Source organism: Pipistrellus hanaki (assembly GCF_964339955.1).
Source record: "Pipistrellus hanaki genome assembly, chromosome: 1".
In the NCBI taxonomy this organism is placed as follows: Eukaryota; Metazoa; Chordata; class Mammalia; order Chiroptera; family Vespertilionidae; genus Pipistrellus; species Pipistrellus hanaki.
In genome coordinates, this window is record NC_140503.1 from 7,920,869 (window position 1) to 7,942,504 (window position 21,636).

The 21,636-nt window shown below is 54.7% G+C and overlaps 2 protein-coding genes across 17 annotated transcripts in view; one reads left to right on the forward strand and one right to left on the reverse strand.

The window, feature by feature from the left end:
• Nucleotides 1–2,365, forward strand: part of PRIMA1 (proline rich membrane anchor 1) — a 31,766-nt gene extending 29,401 nt beyond the window's left edge. For 4 of the 5 annotated variants that reach the window (XM_084873791.1, XM_084873793.1, XM_084873792.1 and 1 more), the window contains exon 5: nt 280–2,365. In XM_084873791.1, coding sequence (XP_084729917.1) covers nt 280–382 — 103 coding nt within the window. In that variant the 3' untranslated portion in view covers nt 383–2,365. The remainder of the gene's footprint in view (nt 1–279) is intronic. The other variant, XR_014794110.1, reaches the window with a different exon arrangement.
• Nucleotides 2,366–12,019: 9,654 nt separating this feature from the next.
• UNC79 (unc-79 homolog, NALCN channel complex subunit) overlaps nt 12,020–21,636 on the reverse strand; it is a 205,130-nt gene continuing 195,513 nt past the window's right edge. For all 12 annotated transcript variants that reach the window (XM_084873274.1, XM_084873273.1, XM_084873267.1 and 9 more), the window contains 2 exons: nt 14,125–14,166; nt 12,020–12,606 (listed from right to left, as the gene is read on the reverse strand). In XM_084873274.1, the coding sequence (XP_084729400.1) occupies nt 12,403–12,606; nt 14,125–14,166 (246 nt within the window). In that variant the 3' untranslated portion in view covers nt 12,020–12,402. The remainder of the gene's footprint in view (nt 12,607–14,124; nt 14,167–21,636) is intronic.

The window sequence follows — 21,636 nt, forward strand, 5'->3', positions numbered from 1 at the left end:
TGGGGCCAGCCGCTCCTGCGCCGCTCGCTCGAGAGGAGAGGAGCCTTGAACCAGAAGGTGCTACTCTGAGTCCAGAACCTCAGCCCAGAGCCTTCTCAGTCCCCCACCCCTCCCCACGCCTCCACCCCCGGCCCCCGGCCCAAGCCCAGCAGCCCGAGGGCGCTAACCCAGCACAGCCTGGCGGCCTAACCGTGGGGCATGCTCACACCCAGGCATTGACAACTAACCATGTTCCCCCTCCTCCGCCCTTGCTTCCCCTGCCCCTCCGCCCGCGCCCAGGAAACCCCTGAGGAAGGAGGAGAACGGCACCAGCGTGGCGGAGTACCCCATGACGCCCTCGCAGAGCAGCAAGGCCGTGGACGCGAACAACGCCGTGGTGTGAGTGGCCGGACCCGCGGGCCCGAGGGCGCCTCACCTCGGTGGCCCTGGTGGACGTGAGCCGACACCGCGCGTGTCCGGGACGGACTGCATTGCCTTGCCCGCCTCGAGCCCCTCGGAGGAGAAAGCATCCTCTTCCAGCCATGCCCCTGGGCCCCCCAGGCTCCCCGCACCCTCCTCCTGTGTTCCAGCCGCTGTCTCCCAGCTCCCGTCTAACGCACGCGCTCTGTCGAAGGCAGAGGGTCTGTCTGTCTGTCTGTCCGCTGCGTGGGGGGAGGCGTCCCCCTTTAGCCCAAAGAAAGGCAATCCAGGGGCCATGTCCCCGCCAGGAAACCTCGCCTCGCCCCCCGGAAGCCCGCCCGCTGCTCCGGTGACTGTGCCCTTCCCCACAGAAGCCATCGGCACAGCCGGGAGCCGTCCCCTCTCTAAGGTGCTTCCCACACACCTGTCTGCCGCCCCCCCTGCCGTCGTCTTCAGTCTGTAGGGCCTGCCTTCTCTCCGGTCCCCGCCCGCACCCTGGGCGCCGGGTCCTGCCTGACTGCCCGGTCCCTGCCACGGAGGGCGGTGCCCGGCCTGCAGAGTTCCCTCCCTGGGAACGGATGTATCCCTGGGGGCCAGGCCCTGCCTCCCCATGGCAGGGGCCGCCTCCGTGCCAAACCCACCGCAGGTGTCTGGGCTGGGCCGAGCGGCCTGGCTCCGGGTCTCCCCAATGCTTCCTCCCTACAGCCCCCACCGGAGACTCAGACCCTCTCCTGAGAGCCCGGGCCTCCCCGCACCCAGGAGAGGGCGTGCCTGCAGGGGCTCCCCTGAGAGTCCCTTTCCGAGGCCTCAGGCTCTGAAAGTGCGGTGAAGGGAGGAAAAAAGGGGTGACAGGTGAGGGACCCTGCAGGCCTGTTGCCCAGGAGGCCACCCAGCCCTGCAGGCCCATCGCGAGGCCTGGAGACAGTGGCCCTGAGGGTGTGCATCCCCTGGTGGGTCGGGAGGGCGCCCCTGACCGTGGTCCCCTCACTATTACACCCTTGTTAGGAAGGAACCAGACCCAGTAAATGGTTCCTTGGTCTGGACTCAGGTGGATCCAGATGGACTCAGTCTGCTTCCCAAACCACCCGTGGCTCCGTGGAGGGTTTGGGGCTGCAGGCGAGACCTTCACATGGAGGTGAGACGGACAGACTGGAAGCCAGTCCCCACTGGGGTGAACCTGGACACCCCATTGTCTGAGCCCTGTGCCCATTGAGTTGTCTGTTCCGCTCGCTGTCTTTCAGAGAACAGAGGGCAGGGGTGAGTGTGCTCTGACCCTGACCATGACCCTGACCCTGACCCTGTCCTGCTCCAGGCCGGCGGAGACGGGCTGAGGACAAGCCAGGGATACCCTCCAGAAAGGGTGGTTTCTTCCCCGTGTCCCTTCTGTGTGAGGACTGGCTCGGGGTTTGAGTTGGTTCTGCTTTCCCTGCACACCCCAGCGTGGCACCGTGCCACCGCGGCCTCCCTTCTTGCCCCCGGCCCGGTGAGCACGTCCCGGTTCTCCTGCTTGGTGCCATCACTTCCCCGGGGATGCACCCCTGGGTGACAGACCCCATGCCAGCGCACTCCCCCCGCCACCGGCCCCGCCTGAGTCCCCTGCCTGGTCCCTGAGCAGATGACCGGCAGGACCCCGGCCCTGAGCAGGTGCCTCCCTGAGCTCAGAAGTGATGGAGGGGCACCTTTGGCCAGAGCAGGGATCCTGGCTAAGGGGTCATGGAGAAGATCAAGGGGGGCAGGCAGATGCACTGACCCCAGCTTCCCTGACCTTGACTTATACCTAAGAAGCCAGATCTTGCGATCAGCCTCACCCGCTGACCCCCTGCGAACCATCCCCCGGGCTCTGGGGCCCGGGTCTCCTTCCCGGAGCTCTGAAAAGCTAACCTTGGAGAGTGAACTCCCCCGAGTTGGGTTTGTACCGCCTCTTCCCTGGGGTGTGCAGGGAAACCAAGAGAAGAGCTTTTTTTTTAAGAGGATTTTTTTCTGAAAAGCCCCCAACCCAAGAGCCAGTCATTCCGGGTGCAGCGAGAGAGCCCCGCCAGACGTTAGCGTAGGCGACGGAAGCGCCCGCCACACTGCACCAGCCTGGCATCGAGCTCAGAGCTTTGACGTAGGGCGCGTGCCTGCGGTCCCCAAACAGACCGGTCCCCAGCCACCCGCGGGGGGGCCCGGCTTCAGAACGGCACAGAGGGCCTCCCGAGCCCTCGGGCGGTGACAGGAGCTTCTAGGTCAGGGGTGGGGGCCCTGCTTCCCGCCCAGGCCCGTATGGAAGTGACAACATCCTTCACAGGCCATCCCACAGGACCACCCTGCGCACGAGCCTGCTCTGTGTGGCCAGACATCCAGTTCTCTCAGCCCTGATGCCGAGGCAGGGCCACGCCGGACGGTTTTGTGGGCCGTCCTAGCTCGTGGGCGAGACCTTCCCCACCCCTGCTCCAAAGCGAGCTTTGGAAGAAAGCTGTAAAACATATTAACATATATAGTTCTATATATTTAAAGAGATACCCATATATAAGCAGCATTACTGTGCTCCATGACCCCGTGCGGAGTGTGGCTCACGTGGCTCCCAATGCATGAGTGTACATACTTGCCACCTGCCCTCCCCCCGGTGCCACGGGGGCACAGGGCAGCCGGCTCCTGGCCGCGGGCCGTCTCCGCGGGCGTGCGGGTGCCCGTCTGTCCGCCGGGGAGCCCGTGATGTCGACTCTGTGCGGAGACTTTGCACGCGAAGCAGGACAGGCAGCATTCGGGGGGGGAGGGGGTGCTGTTTGTTCACTGCGGGGAGGAGAGCATCATGCCTTTTTTATTTTCAATAAAAACGTACTTGTAAAGATGGCTGTCGTGGTGGGGTGTGGTGGGGGCGGGAGGAGTGAACAGGCGGAGTGGGTTTGTGTTGGGAGGACCTGCTGGGCACCCAGGGCCGGGCTGGGCACGCGGCCTGCTCACTGGTATGTGGTTTCTATCGGATACCCCAAAGCCGGCATTGATGGGGATCCTCAGGCTCCAGTCCTGTCCTTCATCCCCTCCCCCGGCCGCCTCGATCCGTGACACAACCGAGAAGAAAGAGGGTGACCCACCTCCCAGTGTGCCTGGGACTGGGGGTTTCCCACAACATGGGACTTCCGCCCTGACCGGTTTGGCTCAGTGGATAGAGCGCCGGCCTGCGGTCTGAAAGGTCACGGGTTCGATTCCGGTCAAGGGCATGTACCTTCATTGCGGGCACGTCCCCAGTAGGGGGTGTGCAGGAGGCGGCTGATCGACGTTTCTCTCTCATCGATGTTTCTAACTCTATCCCTCTCCCTTCCTCTCTGTGAATAATCAATAAAATATATACTGTATCTATTTTAAAGTGGGACTTCCGGGGTGAAAACAGGGAAGGTGCCAGGCAGGCAGGACACACCAGTCACCTTAATGGAAATCCTGAGGGACAGCCACCAGCCGGCCACGCTGGAGAGGAGACGGGTGAGGCCTGTGCCTGGTTCTGCCCGCCCTGGCATACGCAGGCGGGCGGTGGGTGGCAGTCGTCACTGATGTCACTGTCACTGCTGTCATTAGTGAAGGCTGCCTGCCACCCGGCTCTGAGTGCTCCCTGCCCACCAGCCGCCCACATGGTCCCCCCGGGGAGGTTGGTGAGGCCTCGGCGGGACACCCCTCGTCTCGTACTCACTCTGGTGCACCGCGCCTGGCCGGACTCCCAGCGCAAACGCCAAGGCCGGCTGGGCACCAGGAGGGGTGGGCTGCCTTGTGTGCGAGGCTCTGCCCGCCTGCAGGCGCCTGAGGCAGGCATGGGGCAGCTGTCAGCACGGAGCAGGCGGGACCCTCCTCTCACCACGTCCCTCTCCACCTTGAATCTGGGGCTTTCGGCCACTTGCCCCAGCTCTGGCGCCAGCACAGCCGACGACGACAGCGCCCGGCCGCCTGCGGGGCCCATGCCCGTTCCCCGGCTGCCCACCTCTGCGCCGCCACGGAGGACCCAGGCCTGTGTCGGAGTGAGCGCCCGCCAGCGGCAGCAGCAGGGAGGCTCCCTGCGCGGGGAGCGCTGCACTCAGTCCCAGGGGTGGCCTTGCTGTGGCCTGGCCTCTGGACATGCTTCCTTGCCTGCCCTGCCAGTGACCACCCACTGGGCCACCCACTTGCCCTTTTCTCCCGCCCCCGCCCAGCACAAAGCGCCTTTGTGCTCCCTCCTCCCTCCTCCCAGCTCTCGGGAGCCTCCGGGCGGGGCTCCCGGCTCCCCAGGATCTGCCTTTCATGGTAGACGCCTCTTCAAGCACTCTCTCCTTCTCTCCCGCCCCCCCCCCGGATCCTATCAGGCGCTCAGGACTCCCAAGGGTATTCTTTAAGGTGACCAGACGTCCCGCTTTGAGCAGGAGAGTCCTGATTTTTAACAATTTGTCCCGCGTCCCGCGGCGTTTTAAAAAAAAGTCCCGCTCCAGAACACAAATCCCCCCGCTGAGCTGGGCTCCCTCCACCTGATTCCCCAGCGACCTCTTCCGCCTGGACGGCAACCGGGACCCCGGACCAGCTCTGCGTCACCCCTGCAGCCCACGGCCTCTCCCACGAAAGCCAGAGGCCGCTGACCATACGTCAAACCATCCCCGAGTCCCACACCCGCCCACCAGCCTCCGCACCGAAGTAAAGCCGCCGTCCTTACCGTGGCTTACCCCCCCCCGACCTGGCCCTGTTTCTCCCTCACCCCTGCCCGTCCCCGCTCCCCACCCCTCCCTGCTCCTGCCCTCACCTATGCCAGCCCCTGCCCACTGCGGGCTCCCACAGCCACTCTCCCCCGGCTGTGCTTCCTCCCACACCTGTCAGTCTGCTTCCACCCAGCTCTTCCCCCACCTAAGAGTCCTCCTCCGTGGCTGGCCCAAGACGTGTGTAGGCTTGATGAATGAATGAATGAATGAATGAATGAGTGAATGAATGGTGAGCTCCACATTCAACATGCAGCGTGAAGAAAGGAATCTAGTATTTCATTTCACATAACTTCAGAGCCCCCACCTCACTGAGTGTGGGGGGCAGGGGAGTGGGAAAACGTGAATCTGCAAGTTGATGGTGTTTGGGTCTCTGCTGGCTTAGCGCATCCCTCTCAGATAGGGTCTCAGGCCCTGAGCCGTCTCCCAGGTGTGCTCCTGGGCAGGTGCTCCCGGGCAGGTGCTCCCGGCAGGTGTCTGGCCATCGGGGGAGCAGGGCTCAGGCCGCACGGAGTCACCAGGGTCCTGGCAGGTCTCGGCAGCTTCCCAGCTCCAGTTGCCGGTGTCCTGGCGTGGCAGTGTGTCTCTCGGGACCACAGGCTCTGCCCAGCCTCTTGTTCTCTCAGCACCGGCCACGGGGACCATGGAATCTGCACCCCCCGCAGGCCGGAAAGGGCGGCCCGAGGCGACGTGCAGGCCCCTGCCCCTGCCCAGGTGGCGAGGGCTGCAGGCCCCTCTCCTGGAGGGGTGTGTGTGCCACGTGTTCAGGGGCTCATCTGGGCACTTCCGCTGCGTCCTGCCCTGGGAGGGAAGGTGAACACCCACCTGCCTCCGCCCTGCCCTATGCGTGCCCCCCTTTTTCTTTTACCAGAAACCCCCCTCCCCCTGGGTCCGGAAGAGGTGGGCTCTCTGCTCCCTCACCCCCACAGCAGGCCTTTCCCTCCATCGGAAACCCCTCCTGCCCACACGTGGAGCCAGGCTGGGAAACGGGGTTCCCAGAGAATGAAGAACATAACTGTCTATTATCCTCAAAATGCTGCCCCATTACCAGCACAGGACGCATTCACCCCGGCGAGGAGCAGACGGCAGCGGGGCCACGCGTGGGGGAGGCTTCCCGGCGCTCCCTCGGAGGAGCGTGGGGAGCCTCGAGCCGCCACGCAGAGCAGCAGCGCCGGAGGCCGGGCCGTGGCCTGATTGCCCCGCGCAGTGATTTCATCCGCCAAACACGTGGCCTCGCGGCCCAGAGAAGGAATGGCTGCTGTGTCGGGGGCTCAGCAGTGCGGAGCACCAAGGGGCAGCGAGGACTCCGGCAGGGCGAACTCTGACCCCTGCTCTGACCACTCTCTGTGCTCCGTGCCTGGCAGACATGCCTCTCACTCTTACAGAAGCGCCGGGACAGAGGAAATACCGCCTCGTTTTGCAGCCGATGAAACAGAGGCCCAGCAAGGCTGAGTGAGAGCCTTGTCCGTGGTCAGAGAGCGGATTCGTCGTTAAGTCCAGGATGGACCTGGCTGCAGAGCCTGGGGCTGAGGTCCCCACCGGCCCCCTCCTCAGCCCTCCCATTACCCAGGCTGAGCAGCCCCCTCCTCAGCACACCCTGGGTCTGGCACCGGCCCCATCCCCCTCCGCAGACCCCCCCCACGCCCCTCACCCCCAGCTGGGCAGCGTGATTGTCCTCACCTGCAGTGCTTCTGCCCTTCAGGCTTGATTACCGGCTGCCTGCTTTCTTTTCCAAGAGGCCACTTGAAGGAGCGGAAATCAGGGCGTCTGCCAGCAGCCCCGGGAGGCCCCTTGTCCCTGGCCTGCACGCGGGGCCTGTCTGGACTGCATTAAAGAGCCGGCTATTTGTCCCGCCACATCCGAGGCGTCTGTCCCGTGTGCCCTGCAAGGAAGGACTGGTGCCGAGGCTCCAGCTTCCCTGGGCTGTGAGGAACCAGGATGGTGGGGGGCTGGGGGACCGGCCCGGCCTGAAGGGAGATCAAGCTGATCAGTGCAAGGTGCGGGGCAGGGCCCCCAGCCCAGGCCCATGCAGGTGGGGAAGAGGAGTGCCCCAGGAGAGGGGGCCCCTGAGGACACGGCCCCAGGCCTGCGGTGCCAGGTCTGGTGGAGGGGCACCGGGTAACTCCCCCCTCCTCTTGGCCTTGGGAAACACGAGGTCAGCCTATGCGGGCTCGCCTACCAGCCCAGAGGCAGCAGGGCTCCTGCCGAGAAGCCATGGGGCAGCTTCCTGCCGGGAAGGCAGAGGTCAGCATGGGAGCCACACAGAACTGGGGCCTGCGTGCCCAAAGGGGGAAAATAAAAGCTCGGGCTCATCCAACAAGAGACGCGGTGGGTCCAGCTCAGGCAGCGGCTGCCGCCCTGGGACGTCTGGTCCACGTGAGTCCAGGTGACCTTGCTGGTCAGGTGAGGAGCAGAGGACGCCATGGATCACGTAACTGCCAGAATTCGGGGTAGGAAGAACCAGGGCTTCGGAGGCAGGCATCCTGGATTCTAATTCTGCTCTCCCTTTTACCGCCTCCGTCAGATACTCAACAGAAGCCTGTGTCCCCATCTGTAACATGGGGTTAGTGACAGAAGGGCCTACCTCCGGTCACTTTCATGAGGATTGAGTGAGGTCCGTGTATCCGGCCTGCCTGACACGCAGTCCACTCTCAGAGGTGGTAGCCATGGTGACGGTGAATTGGGGGCAGGTGTCCACAGGGCTGAGTGAACTCTCCACAGGCCCCCAACCTAACAGAGCTCATCGCCACAGTCTCTAACTCATAACGTTTTCTTCTTTCTCACAAAACGATTAAGTGGGAGGAAACTAAGTGAGATTTAATTGGTGGGCTATCCTATTTTTCAAATAAGTGAATTCCCAAAGCCGAGGGGAAGAGAATGTCTTTGCCAGGTGAAGTGACGCTGGCTCCGTGGAAATTTACGATCGATCAATAAACAGAGGTCCCAACAAGAAGGAACTGCCTCAGAAAAGCCCACAGATTTCTCTATCCACGTTCCTGGCACATTTCGGCCAAAAGAGGGCAGAACACAAAAAAAAGAGAAAATAACATTTACCAAGCGATGCTCTGACTTGGAATCAGATGGCCTCTGAACCTAATGCTACTACTAACAGCTGCAGGACCTTACATAAGTCACTTAATCTTTTGGCCTCAGTTTTCTTACCTGCAAAATGGGAATAATATCTCATGGGAAGACACATAATGTATGGAAAGTGCTATTTTGGTTTCTCTTGAACGCCACTCACAAGGGGCTCACCGCTGCCCCTGTCAGGGGGCTGGCCAGCCTCTTACTAACAATACTTCAGGGCTCAACTTCCACAAAAACATCGTTTGTTACTAGTTCCAACCACTCTCTTCATTCTTCTTAAGACCATTACTGCCACCCGGCTGGTGTGGCTCAGTGGTTGAGCATCAACCTATGAGCCAGGAGGTGATGGTTCAATTCCTAGCCAGGGCACGTGCCTGGTTTCAGGCTGGATCCCCAGTGTGGGGGTGCAGGAAGCAGCCAAGCAAGGATTCTCTCTCATCATTGATGTTTCTATCTCTCTTTCCTTCTCTGAAGTCAACACAAATATATTTTTTGAAAGATCATCACTGTCAAGACAGTCTGCCCCGTGTACATATTTGCAAGTTAATTCTATGGAAGAGGTATACTAAATGATTTGCATTGTCCAGTTCGTGTCAGAACCCTTCTTCTCCGTTCCAGTCCGACCTTGCTTGGCCTGTCCTGGTTTGGAAGCAGAGGTGACGTGGCTGCGATCACGTGGCCCCAGGGGAGACTCTTGGGGAAGAAACTTCGACATCAGGCAGCATGACAGGCGACAGAGGTGGGGCGCTGTGGAGACCTGACGCCCTCGGCTCGTGACAAGCTTGTGGCTCCCGTGGGTCCCGTGGGTCCCGTGGGTCCTGGGGGACTGGCTTCGGAGGGATGGGCAGACGGAACAACCTGATGCGCCCACAGCTGTGAGTTCCCCGGTGTGGTCCTCCCCAGGCGGCCGCAGTCTTCCTCCAGCAGGTCCCCAGCTCCATCGCCGTCCTCCACCTGATCGCTTTCCACCTGCCCCAGACGGGTAGACAGCTCCACGTACAGATGAGGGGGAAAGAGGTCCGGAGCAGTTAATAACCTGCCCAGGGTCACCCAGCAGTGAGAGGCAGGCCCACTGGGAACAACCTTGGGATCTAGGCATTTGCAGACGTGACCCATCCCGCCCTCGGGCATGTCAGAATGCTGTCTGCACACGCCGACACCAACAGGACTCTGCGAGGGAAGGAAAACGGAGTCCGTTCCTTGGCCCGTCTCCAAGCCAGGAGTGAGTTCCGGCCAGTCTGGTCAGGTGCAATGTGTGGGGCCCTCTCTGCCCTCTGCTGTCAGGGCTGCCCCTGGGACTGGGGGTGGGGGTTGTGGGGGGAGCAGGAGTCAGTATGCGCAGTGGATCAGACACAGCCCTGGGGCCATGTTTCTGCTCCGCCTCTTGCCAGTCATGTGACCTTGAGCAAGTAGCTTTGCTCTCTAGGTCAACACGACATAAAAATAGCTCGTATTGAGCGTTCACCCCGTGCCAGGCACAGCTCAAAGCCCTGGCCTTGCATCCTTTCACTCCATGACCCCAGCCATTGTCTGAGGTAGAAGGTATCACTGTCCCCATTTCACAGATAAAACTTCAAAGAACCCTGAGGGGGCGGGGAAGACATATCCGCACCAAGTTCAGCTCCGGGCTCCTCCGGGCCCCTCCGGGCCCCCGGCTAGTCCCGGGGCCAGCAGACGCTTCCTGTAAAGGGCCAGGTGATAAGTGTTTTAGGTTTTCGGGCCACACAGCCTCAGCTCTTCCACTCTGCCGCCGCAGCCACTGTGTCAATGGCGGGCTGGGCTGTGTTCCAACGTGACGCTACAGACTCAGTGGCTGTGGCAGCGTGGGCCGTGGTGCTGGCCCCTGACCTAGGGAATGGCTCCTCCTACTTCTTAGGGCCAATCCCTCCCCATGTCCACCTGTCCCTGACTCTCTTCTTCTAAGTGCCCGAGCCCCACTTGCGGGAGAGAATGACCTGTGAGGATATGAGGTAACAGAGCAGAGAGGACCCAGGGAAATGGGGGGCTGCGGGCAGGGGGGGTCGCAGGCCGGGGAACCTGCTGGTCTCCATCAGCAGCGAGTGGCGGAGTCCCAGCAGGAACAGCGTTCGGTCAGGGCGGCAGGGAAATGGGTCATGGTCTTCAGAAGCAGGAGGGACACCTGCCTGGCGGAACCAAGACCCCCGGTTGTGCTGGAGGTAAAGGAGCAGGTGTGGACAGCAGGAAGCATCAGACGGAGGCGCGGTCAAGAGGGCTGAGTTATGGCTCATCTCCAGCCCTTGGGGGTGAGGGTGGAGGGTGGGGGAGAGAAGCAAATACAGAGGGAAACGCAGAAGTCCATTCAAAGAGCAGGAGAGAAGATGGGGTCAGAGACGCTGCGGGTGACTGAGCCTTGCCTACTGGTAGGACAGGGCCAGGAAGATCCTGGCTGCCTGTGGCAGGCGAGCCCGGATGGGGAAGAGCAGCCAGGGCCTCCACCTCCGCCTGCTCCCATCACCCCTCTCCGCATCCCCGCACGGAAAGGGAATGGCACACCGCAGCCCTGGCTGAGCCCGCTGGGTAGCTCAAGGAAGACCCGTTGCCTTAAGTCCATTCAATGCAGCAGACATTCACTGACCACGTGCTCCATGCCGGCCCTGGGGACACAGACGGGACGCCCCCTGAGAGCCGCCACGGTTTACAAGGGAGGTGACACGTGCGCAGCTTCCCACCGCTCAGAGGAAAAGGCTCACAGAGCATGACCGGGCGCCACTGCACAGAGGACTCTGCCTGCGGGAAGGCCCCTCAGGGGATTTGTGAGCAAATTAGAATGATCATTTCTATAATCAATACACGAACCCATTGGTTCCCTGCGCATTTTCACAAGAACAAAGATCTGCCCCATCTTTCTAGAACTCATGTGAAACCTTTCAACCTCCGAGGACTTTTCTCCCTGAGAAGCGTGACGGTATCAGGCTTCCCGGAAAAAAAAGAAGAGCCTCGTACTAACCAACACGAAAAAGAGAGAGAGAGAGAGAGAGAAATTGTCTCAGGCCCTTCACGTCCTCCGGAGAGGATGGACTTGAGCAAATGTGTGTGCCCCTCACCCGGCAAGCAGAAAGCAAGCCCTGTCCTCTCAGTAACGGTACGTCAGCGTCCAGGGGCGTTCCGAGTGTTCAAAGCTCAGAAGAAACCGTTATCAGGAACTAAACTCTAGCTCTGGACACTGGCTTTAAAAAACCCCAGGCTCACAACGGTAATAAAAAAAATGCATTTAATAGCATGTCATGGTACAGCTTAAAGGTATATCAAGTCTTCTTTCAGTCAGTGCATTACAGGGAGAGAGAAGGGAGGCGGCGTCTGCGGACGCACAGTCAGGTGTGAGCACGGGCGCGGCCGGATCTCGGCGTGCCCACGCTATTAAAATCCCGCGTGGGTACACGCCGCACGGGGCCGGAGCCCCGGGCCGGAGCGGGGACGTCCGGTCCAGTATGCGATCTACAGTTTTCAATTGAGTTTGTATACAAGTCTTAACAAAAGAATAGAATTTATTATTCACAAAAAACGGAAGTGGTTATCATAAAGCGTACAAGAAAAGTGCAGCCTAGAACGAATGCATTGAAAAACTAGTTTTAAAAATCATAAAGACATACCGGACAGTTTCTGGAAAACGATAGTGTCCTTATAAAACAAAGGGGACGATCGGCACAAGTTTGACCACCTAGTTTCTAAGTGCACTTTGTAATGGTCCTCACGAGCTGCCTCTTTTCCCAGGCGAAACGACAAAAAGCTCCGGCCGCGCGTCACGGGCGTGGGGTGACGGGGTGTTTTGTGTTTATTGCATCGCCAAGAGTGGGTTTTTTTTTTAAGAAAAAACACTACAAAGGTTTCAAAAACCCTATTTATTCTCTATCATCAAAAATAGCAACAGGGGGGACTTATACAACTTTTCTGTGAGTACCCACCAGTCTATTTTGTTTTTGTTTTTTTTTCTTAAAAAAAATAGAAGTTAGATAAAGAAAAATGATTTGGTTTCTTAAAAAATAATGTAAGGAAACACTTCATCAGATAGCCCAAGGAGTCGTCGGAAATATGTGTTAGCAAGAAAGCTTCGTGGGCGGCCCCCCGCCGGCCTCTGCAGGTCTGGGACTAAGCTAGAGAGAGGGTGTACAGTACCAGCCGGGGCCCCCGCCTGCCCGATCCGGGCGTGTCCTGTTGAAACCCGTTATTGCTAAACCAGAATGTTGTCGCGGAGCAGCCGGGGCGCCGCTCAGAGCGGGTAGAACTGGGAGGCCGCCTCGGAGGACTGGATCTCCACCTGGGCCATCTTGAAGCGGGTGCACTGCAGCCACTTGCGGAGGGCGGCCAGGCCGGTGCCGCTCGGGGCCGTGCCGCCGGGCAGCGTCCTCAGGCTGTGGTGGTTGACGTTGTTCTGGATGGCCTGGAGGCGCAGCTGGAGGCCCCCGGAGAGGTGCTGCGGGGAGAGGGCGGGACACCTCCTTTAGTGCTCTCCTCCTGACCCAGTTCCCCGTGGGCCCGGTTCGGGGGGAGGGGGGAGGGGTGTGGGCAGCCTGCACTTGGGTGGGCAGAACTCAGTGGCCCAGGGGCCATCTGGCCCGCAGAAGGCCAGCTCTCGGATTTGGGCCAGCGCTCGGGGCGGTGGCTGTGAGCCGGTACCATGTTTCTAGAGTCAACCTGGCCCACATCCATCCGGAGCGGGCCATTCCTAGCTCAGCTCAGCCATCACCACGGAAACCGAGAGCAACGTCAGTGCCCGGGCCAGCGCCGCTGGGTGGCCCCTGGGAGCTGTGCACAATGGGAGCCTGCTGTGGCCATGCAGTGCCTGGGCTCCCTGGGTTCAAATCCTGGCTCCTCTCTGGGCAGCGCTGGACACAAACTCTTTCAGGCTGTGCTTGGGTTTTCTCACCTCGAGGGTCTTTGTAAGGATACGTGCGTTAACGGAGGGTTCAGAACAGGGCTCGGCACAAGAAAGCTTCGTGCTTACTACGCTCTAGTCCTGAGTGTAATCTCTCTGCTCTTATGTCTCCTAGCGTTTCATCAAGTTCTGGGGGCCTCCTCTTGGCAGTCCATCCACATCGAATGGCCACGAGTTATCACCCCGTCGGGGAGGGGCAGCCTGGAAGCCCAGGCCTGGGTGAGGTTCCAGCCCCCAGTGGACAGACCGGACCCCCCCGTGAGTCGGGACTCAGCCTGCAGCCGCAGAAGGCCGCGCTTCTCCCTTGGTGCCTGGGTACCTTGACGTCACCCCCTCCTCCTTCCAGCATCCCTCCCCGACTCTGAGAAGGCTGTCTTCTGCCCCGGCCCCAGCCCTGCTCCCAGTGCCGTCACGGGGCCCCGTCGTGGGTGGGGCGGGTGGGCGGCTTCGGCATCTCAGTGCCAAGCCCCGATAACTGTCCACGAGCCATGGAGGATCTCTGGCCCTACGACAGCAATGCATCCCTCACGGCAGGGGCCGCGGCAGGAAGTATGGCCCTCAGGGCTGCCCCCTCCTGGCTGTTGGGCCCTGTCCAAGCACCTCCTCCTGCCGGTCCTGGGTTTCCTCTCGTGTAAAATGAGGGGGCGGGACAGGTTCCTTCCAGCTCAGATCTATCCTTCCTTCAACACTATTCCTTCTTGATAGAATCCCTCCCATCACAGAAGGACAATGTTAGTGACCAGGAAATGGCACTGGGCAGCCTGGGGCTGGACCCCACGGGGACCCTCTGAGGGCAGCTTTTCAGCCGGCATTCCCATCAGGCACTGGGCCTCCCCCGGACTCTGGGACCCAGCCCACCCCCAGCCCCCACCCTCAGAGGCTCCCGCGGCCACCCGGGCTGCAGGCCTCCTCCGGCCCACGGGGGCTCCTGTGCGGAGGGCTGGGAGCGGGAGCAGGCAGAGCTCATCTTTCTCCACAGTGAGAGGAGCACGGACGGGCCCTGGGAACGGGAGGCCGTTCTCCGGAGGGAAGGAGCCTGTCCCGGGGGTGGCTTACCTTGATGTTTGACTGGATCATTGGCAGCCACATGGGTATCAGCTGGAGGAGAAACACAGAAGCCTCGTTAGGACTGTTCCCTTCTCCCACATGAGCTTCCCCAAGCCGAGGGACAGCAGGGCACACTGGCTTCCTTGGACATCACAAGAGGATGCGGGTCCCTGCTGCGGAGTACCCGTTATCAAGAAAGTGTATTTCTGCCCGGCCGGCGTGGCTCCGTGGTTGAGCATTGACCCTTGAACCAGGAGGTCACGGTTCGATTCCCGGCCAGGGCACATACCCGGGCTGTGGGCTTGATCCTCAGTGGGGGGCATGCAGGTGGCAGCTGATCGGCGACGTTTCTCTCTCATCAATGTTTCTACCTCTCTCCCCCTCTCCCTTCCTTTCTCTGAAATCAATAAAATAAATAAATAAAATAAATAAACAAATAAATAAAATCCATAATTTAAAAAATGCTAGCCACCCATTACTTATTTTTTAAAAAGCTACGTCTTTCTGTGGCCAAACCCTGCTGCGCTGGTGGCATTTGGAGGTTGACAAGTGCCCCTGAGCTCCTGAAACACACCCGTCAGAGCCAATGACTGACTGTCCCTTGAAAGCTATCAAGCACGGGAAATTAAATGTGTATTTATTTAATTAAATCCCTGGTTTCCTGAAATAGGACTCCCTCCATGGAGCTTTGGAATTGAGTCTGAGGAGCATGGCGACTCTCTGTCCGCAGTCGTTAAGAAATCACCACCGGGAAGCGGCCGGGATGTCTCAGTGATAGAACAAGACGTGGCCTGGCGTTGGCTGGTATGACGGGGAAGGAGAGACCCAGGGAGGGAGTCGGGCCAGGGTTCGAGAGGGGTGGCTGCACAGGCAGGGGGGCGGAGAGGAGGCCCTGAGCGCGCAGGCGGCTGGGGTGCCGGGCCCTCCGCTGCCTCGGACTCGCCCTCCCCGGGAGGGCCAGGTGCCCGGGCTGAGCGCCCTCAGCGGGGGCTTTGCTGTCCCCTCTGCGCGCTCGGCCACGTTTCCACCCTCGGAACAGGAGTGAGCATCCGTGGCCCAGCGAGTCCGGACAGGATGCAGCTTTCCCGAACGTGTGCTCCGCAGAAATCAAGCGTGGGGGGATTTAAACCAGGAATGACCCTATACGTTTGAGAACGCTGGTTTCTTTATTTGTTTTAACACGCTGATCAGCATCTTATCGTTTCCCCCAATGTGACTTCCCACAGATTGAATTGTGTCCCCTCAAACAGATGCTGTGATCCTTACCCACTCGGCCGCGATACGGCCTTATCTAGACAGATGGGTTAGTTAAGATGAGGTCATTCTAGAGTAGGGGGAGGGGGACTCCTCATCCAATATGACTGGTGTCCTTGTGCAAAGGGGGAATTTGGACACAGATTCGGGAGAATTCTGAGTGAGACGAAGGCAGAGATCTACAGGCCACAAACCACCACAGACCCAGCGACCCACCAGCAGCGCAGGGAGAGGCCGCCACGGTCCCCTGGCCCCACCCTGCCGCCGGCTGATGGCCTGCTCTGGCCTCCGGAACGGCGAGACGTGCATGTCTGTCATTCACGCCATCCCTCTGTCATGCCCTGTAACAGCGGCCCTGGCAGAGTCACACAAGAGGCGCCCCCCTCTCCCTGGAAGTAAAGCCCGGGGTGGGAGTATACAGAGAGGAGTGGGGGCAGCAAGGGCCCACGTGATGCTGAAGGTGTGGCTCTCCAGAGAGGGCCAGGAGCAACCAGCTTAGAAAAGCAGAGGGGCGGCCTCCCATCATCGGCCACAGAGGACCTGGGAAGCCACGTGAGGAGATTAGATCTCATTCCGAATCCAATACAACGTCTGAAGAGGGGCCCACTCTCCACGAGCAGACGATGCTCCAGAAAGATGACTGTGGCGCCGTCTGCAGACGAGGGTGCGGGCGGGCAGGGAGATCGGAGGCGGGGGCCGGTGTGGGGCGGCCTCCACGGTCCAAGTCAGACCAGGGATGGCTTCTGGGATGGAAGCGGATGCTGCCTGCAGAGATCAGTCTGCTCTTTGGAGTGAGGAGAAAGTCAAAGAAAAAGCTGAGGTTTCTAGCCGTGGCAAACGGGAGGACAGCGATGCACTGAACAGAGTGAGAACCAGGAAGAGAGACGTAGGGGTGGGGGATAGTGTATACATGACCTTTCTCTTCACGTGTACGGCCATAGACTGCCGGTCTCATTTAATTCATCCAAACATTAAGAACATAATAATAACCTTGGTGAAGGGATCAAATCCAGTTCTCTCTGTGCCTTTGTCCCCAGGGCCAACTCTGGCTGCTGTTTGACTTCCAACACACTATTGATGTGCATAACTTGCTAACCTGACTTGCAGGGATATTGACTTCTAAACACAGGGCTGATGGTGCAGCAGCTAAGGTTCAGTTTCTAACATAAATATTGTGATTAGAAATGGGGTTGGTGTGTCCCCAAAGATGTCATTGGACGAACACGCAACATACTAGGAAGTCACACCCTCTCCCGTACTCCCCCTGCCACCGACACTCATCACAAACTGTAGGATCACACACGTTGGTGCCAGAGAAGGCCATGTGCTCAGACAGTCTTCACTGGAAAAAATAAACGAGTAAAACCGCTTCCTCCTGGTGCCTGGACAGCGAGAACCACACCCTGCGGTCCTCACGTCCACAGGCTTTTATTGACTCTGGGCCTATCTGATGTGGCAGCAGGCCCATATGCCTCTTGATATTTGGGGAATCCTTGAACTGGCTCCTTGTTAAGAATCCTGAGGGACAGGGAGGGTAGGAGCCAGGGAATGCTGGGTACTCAGACCCCGGGGACACTTGTCCCCCTGCTGTCTCTGGATGAGGCCGTCAAGGGGAAGAGTGAGGCTGGTGTTAGTAGGGGGGTTTTATTTGTTCCCCATTGAGGTAGCATGCGGCCATAAGATTCTAAAGTATACCTACAAGGGACCTTCGGGTTTGTGATTGGTGAGTCACGTGACTGAGGACTTCAGGTTAAATCTCATTATGATTGAGAGTGTTATATAACCCAGCAGTCATCCTATTTCAGGAATGCTAATTGGACATATTGAATAGCATTCATTTCAGGCCCTTTTTGCTAGGGGCTCCTACATGGCTGTCAGTAAGAATTAGGTGTACTTTATTTCAGGCTCTGTAATGTTATAATAAAGTTGTTGGTTTTTTTTCTTTTTTTTTCTTTTTTTCTTCTCCAGATGCATTCATTATCTGGAAAACTAAAGGACAGTTGAAAAAAAGGTTGTTTTTCATAGTAATTAAAGTGATCCCTTTTCTCTTATCTTGGTTTACACTACAGGATAAATTAAAGATGCCCTGTTTGGTGGAATGCATTCATTTCACTCCTTGCTTTTTCCAGTCCTCAAAATTAAAATTAGTTGTGATGGAATAAAAAAAGACCATCCGAAACCGGTTTGGCTCAGTGGATAGAGCGTCAGCCTGCAGACTGAAAGGTCCCAGGTTCGATTCCAATCAAGGGCATGTACCTTGGTTGTGGGCACATCCCCAGTAGGAGGTGTGCAGGAGGCAGCTGGTTGCTGTTTCTCTCTCAGTGATGCTTCTAACTCTCTATCCCTCTCCCTTCCTCTCTGTAAAAATCAATAAAATATATTAAAAAAAAAAAAAAAAAGAATAACAAAGACCAGATTCACCCTCCTGCCTGGAACAAGTGAGACAGCAGGTGGAGTGTGTGAAGCAATGGTTCTCACACACGGAGCATCAGCCATGCTGGGCGGTGATGATGGAGGGAGGGGGAACAAACACGGTGAGCCCTGCCACCAGCCTCGCCCACGGCCCCGACAGAGCCCTCAGGCAGCGGCCCAGGGAGGAGAGCCGGCAGTCTTCCTAAACGGAAGACAGGGAGCCAGGGGTCCAGGGAGGCCTCGCACACTCTGGCCGTGGTGGAGAGGAGAGAGCTGCACAGAGCTTCAGAGTCTTCAGCTGAACACTGACCATGAGACAACACTACTCAAGACTGGAGAAAAAAACACCCCAAAATATGAGATGCAAAAATCCCTGCTGATCACATAAGGACCAGCAAACGTGTGTTTCCACTGATTAGAGTAGAAAAACCCTGTAAATCATACAACACCAAGTAGAGTACTCAGGATATCGCCTGAGTAGTGAAGAAATGTTAACCATGGACAAAAATGCTGCTCTGATTCCACCTAACCAAGCTTAAAAGCAAGCCTCAAAGGGATAAAACTGTTTCTAAGTAATCCAACTATGTCGTAGAATATAGCTCAAGAATAATGTTAAGAATGCAAAAATATCAAGCACCCAAGGAAGTCAAATTCAAAATGTCAAGAATTCAATAAAAAATTACCAGACATGCAAAGAAGCAGGAAAATGGGACTCATAATAAAAAGAAAAGTCAAGCAATTAGGAAAGACCCCAAAATGACACAACAATTAGTAGACAAGGACATTAAAACAATTATTATAACTATATTTAATACAGTAAAGAAGGTAAAGGAAATATGGAGTATGTCGAGTAGAGGCACAGAGAAAAAGAGATAAACATGCTGATACTTCGCCAAATATAATGAAAACTATACATTCATAGATCAAAGAAGCTCAGCAAACCCAAGCACAAGAAACATGAAAAACGACACCAAAGTGTTTCATCATCAGATGGTTTAACAACAATGGGAAAGAGAAAAAATCTTAAAGGCAGCCAAAGAAAAAAGACATATGATAGACAGAAGGAAAAAAGTGAAGAATGATACAGATTTCTTGTCAGAAGCAATATAAGAGAGAAGACAGTGGAGAAGCGACATCTTTGAAGTATGAGGAATTCAAACCAAGAATTCAAAGCCTAGCAACAATGTCTTTCAAAAGTTCAGGAATCAATCACCAGGAGACCTACATAGGAATTAGTAAAGGAAGTCATTTGGGCAGAAGGAAGATGAAAGTTTAGCTCTACACAAGGAATGAAGATTACTGAAAATTACAAATAGAAACATGGCAATAATAGCAAATATGTTTTTATTTATTTTTTGAAAGAGAGGAAGAGAGAGAAAAGAGAAACACTGACCAGTTGCCTCCTGTAGGTGCCCAGACAGGGAATTGACTCCACAATCTATACCTGTGCCCTGGCTGGGAATCGAATCAGCAAAGTTTTGGTATACAGGACGACATTCCAACCAGCTGAGCCAGGGCTATAAATAAATGTTAATCTCTTTAAGAGATGACTGTTTAAATTTAATAATAATGTATGGTTTGGTGTATAACACATGTAGAAGTTTATGACAAAGCCAGGAGATAGGAAATGAAAGTATGATATTGCACATTCTTATAGTACACATAGAGTAGAATAATACTTGAATGTAGATTGTGATAAGTTAAAAATATATGTATAATAGCCGAGACCGGTTTGGCTCAATGGATAGAGCATCGGCTTGGGGACTGAAGGGACCCGGGTTCGATTCCGGTCAAGGGCATGTACCTTGGTTGCGGGCATATCCCCAGTAGGGGGGTGCAAGAGGCAGCTGATCGATGTTTCTCTCTCATCAATGTTTCTAGCTCTCTCTCCCTCTCCCTTCCTCTCTGTAAAAAATCAATAAAATTAAAAAAAAATATATATATATATACATATATATGTATATATATACACACATATATATGTATATATATATAAAAGAAAGAAATGGTCATTGTTAAATATATATATATATATATATATATATATATATATATATGTAAAATAAATTCTACTAAACCATCTAACTAATAGAGTAACTAAAAAAAACACACTTCTAAATAACCCACGGATCAAAAAGGAAACCCTAAGGGAAATTAGAAAACAGTTTGGACTGATTGGAAATAAAAAGATATCAAAATCTGAAGGAATGCAGCTCAAGCAGTACTCAGAAAATTTTGAGCACTAAACACTGGTTGAGAAAAAAAAAAAAAGAGGCTCTCCAATTAATGATTTCAGCTTCCATCTTAAGAAACTAGGACGATAAAAGAAGAAATTATATCCAAATTTTAATAATTAAAAATTCAATCCAGAAGAAATCAGAAAAAGACAGATTAAGGGACAAAAAAAACAAATGGGAAATATAGAAAATAAATAGTAAATGATAGATTTAAGCCAGCAAGATCACAAAACACATACAATTATTTAAAAACCCCAATTAAAAAAAAGAGATTGTCAGATTAGATTTTTTTAAAAACCCCAACACCCAACTATACACTGCCTTTAAGAACTACACTTTAAACATAAAGATTCAAAGATGTTAAAAGGAAAAGGATGGAAAAAGATATACCATCTTATAAATATCAAGGTAGCTTTCAGATCAAGAATATTATTGAGGATGAAGAGAGCCATTTCATAATTTCAATTCATGAAGACATCATAATCAGAAACATTTATGCACCTAAAAATAGTATCATAATACATGAAACAAAAATTGGTAGACCCGAAAAGATAAGAAACTCCATAATTATTGCAATATTTCAACATCCCTTTCTCAGTGATTGACAGAAAAACTAAACAGAAGGAAGGACATGGAAGGCTTGAACAACACCATCGATAAGCTTGAACCAACTAAAATAGAAAATGACACCCAACAACACAGAAGACATTCTTTTCTAGTACACACAGAGCATGTACCAAGAGAGACAATATTCTGGGTCATAAAAAAGTCTCAATAAATTTAAATTACTTTGAATTATAAAAGCATGCTGTCTAACCACAAAGAAACTAAATTTAAAATCCATAACAACAACAACAAAAATCTCTGGAAAATTCCCAAATATTTGGAAACTAAATGATACACTTCTAAATAACCAATGGGTTTAGGGAAAGTTAGTATTTAGAACTGAATGAAAAGAAGAACACAACATGCAAAATTTGGGGATGCAGCTAAAGCAGTGTTAAGAGGGAAATTCATAGAACTAATCACATATTTTTAAAAAAAGGTCTCAAATTAGTGAGCTCCACTTCCACCATAAGAAGCTAGGAGAAAAAGAGAAAATTAAATGTAAAGTAATCAGAAGAAAGAACATAATAAATCATTAAAACAGAAAAAGAAGAGAGAAAATCAATAAAAATAAAAGCTGATTATTATGATGTGTTTTTTTTTTAAAATCAAAAGCTCACTAAAATTGATAAACCTCTTTTCAGACTGAACAATAATAACAACAAAAATAAAGAAGTCATCGATCACCAACATCAGGAATTTAAAAAGTGGCATAATTACTAATGATACAAGTATTAAAAGTATAATAAGGAAATATTATGAACAACTTCACACCAATAAAACTGACTACTTTAAATAAATGGACAAAATCTTTGAAAGATAAATACTACCAAAAATCACTCAAGAATAAACAGTTAACTTAAATAGCCATATACACTGAGTGGCCAAATTATGATCTCTGAATGCATAATAATCTGCTACTCAGTGTGTGTGTGTGTGTGTGTGTGTGTGTGTGTGTGTGTATTAGAGGCCTGTGTATGAATTTGTGCATGGGTGGGGTCTGGCGAGCCTG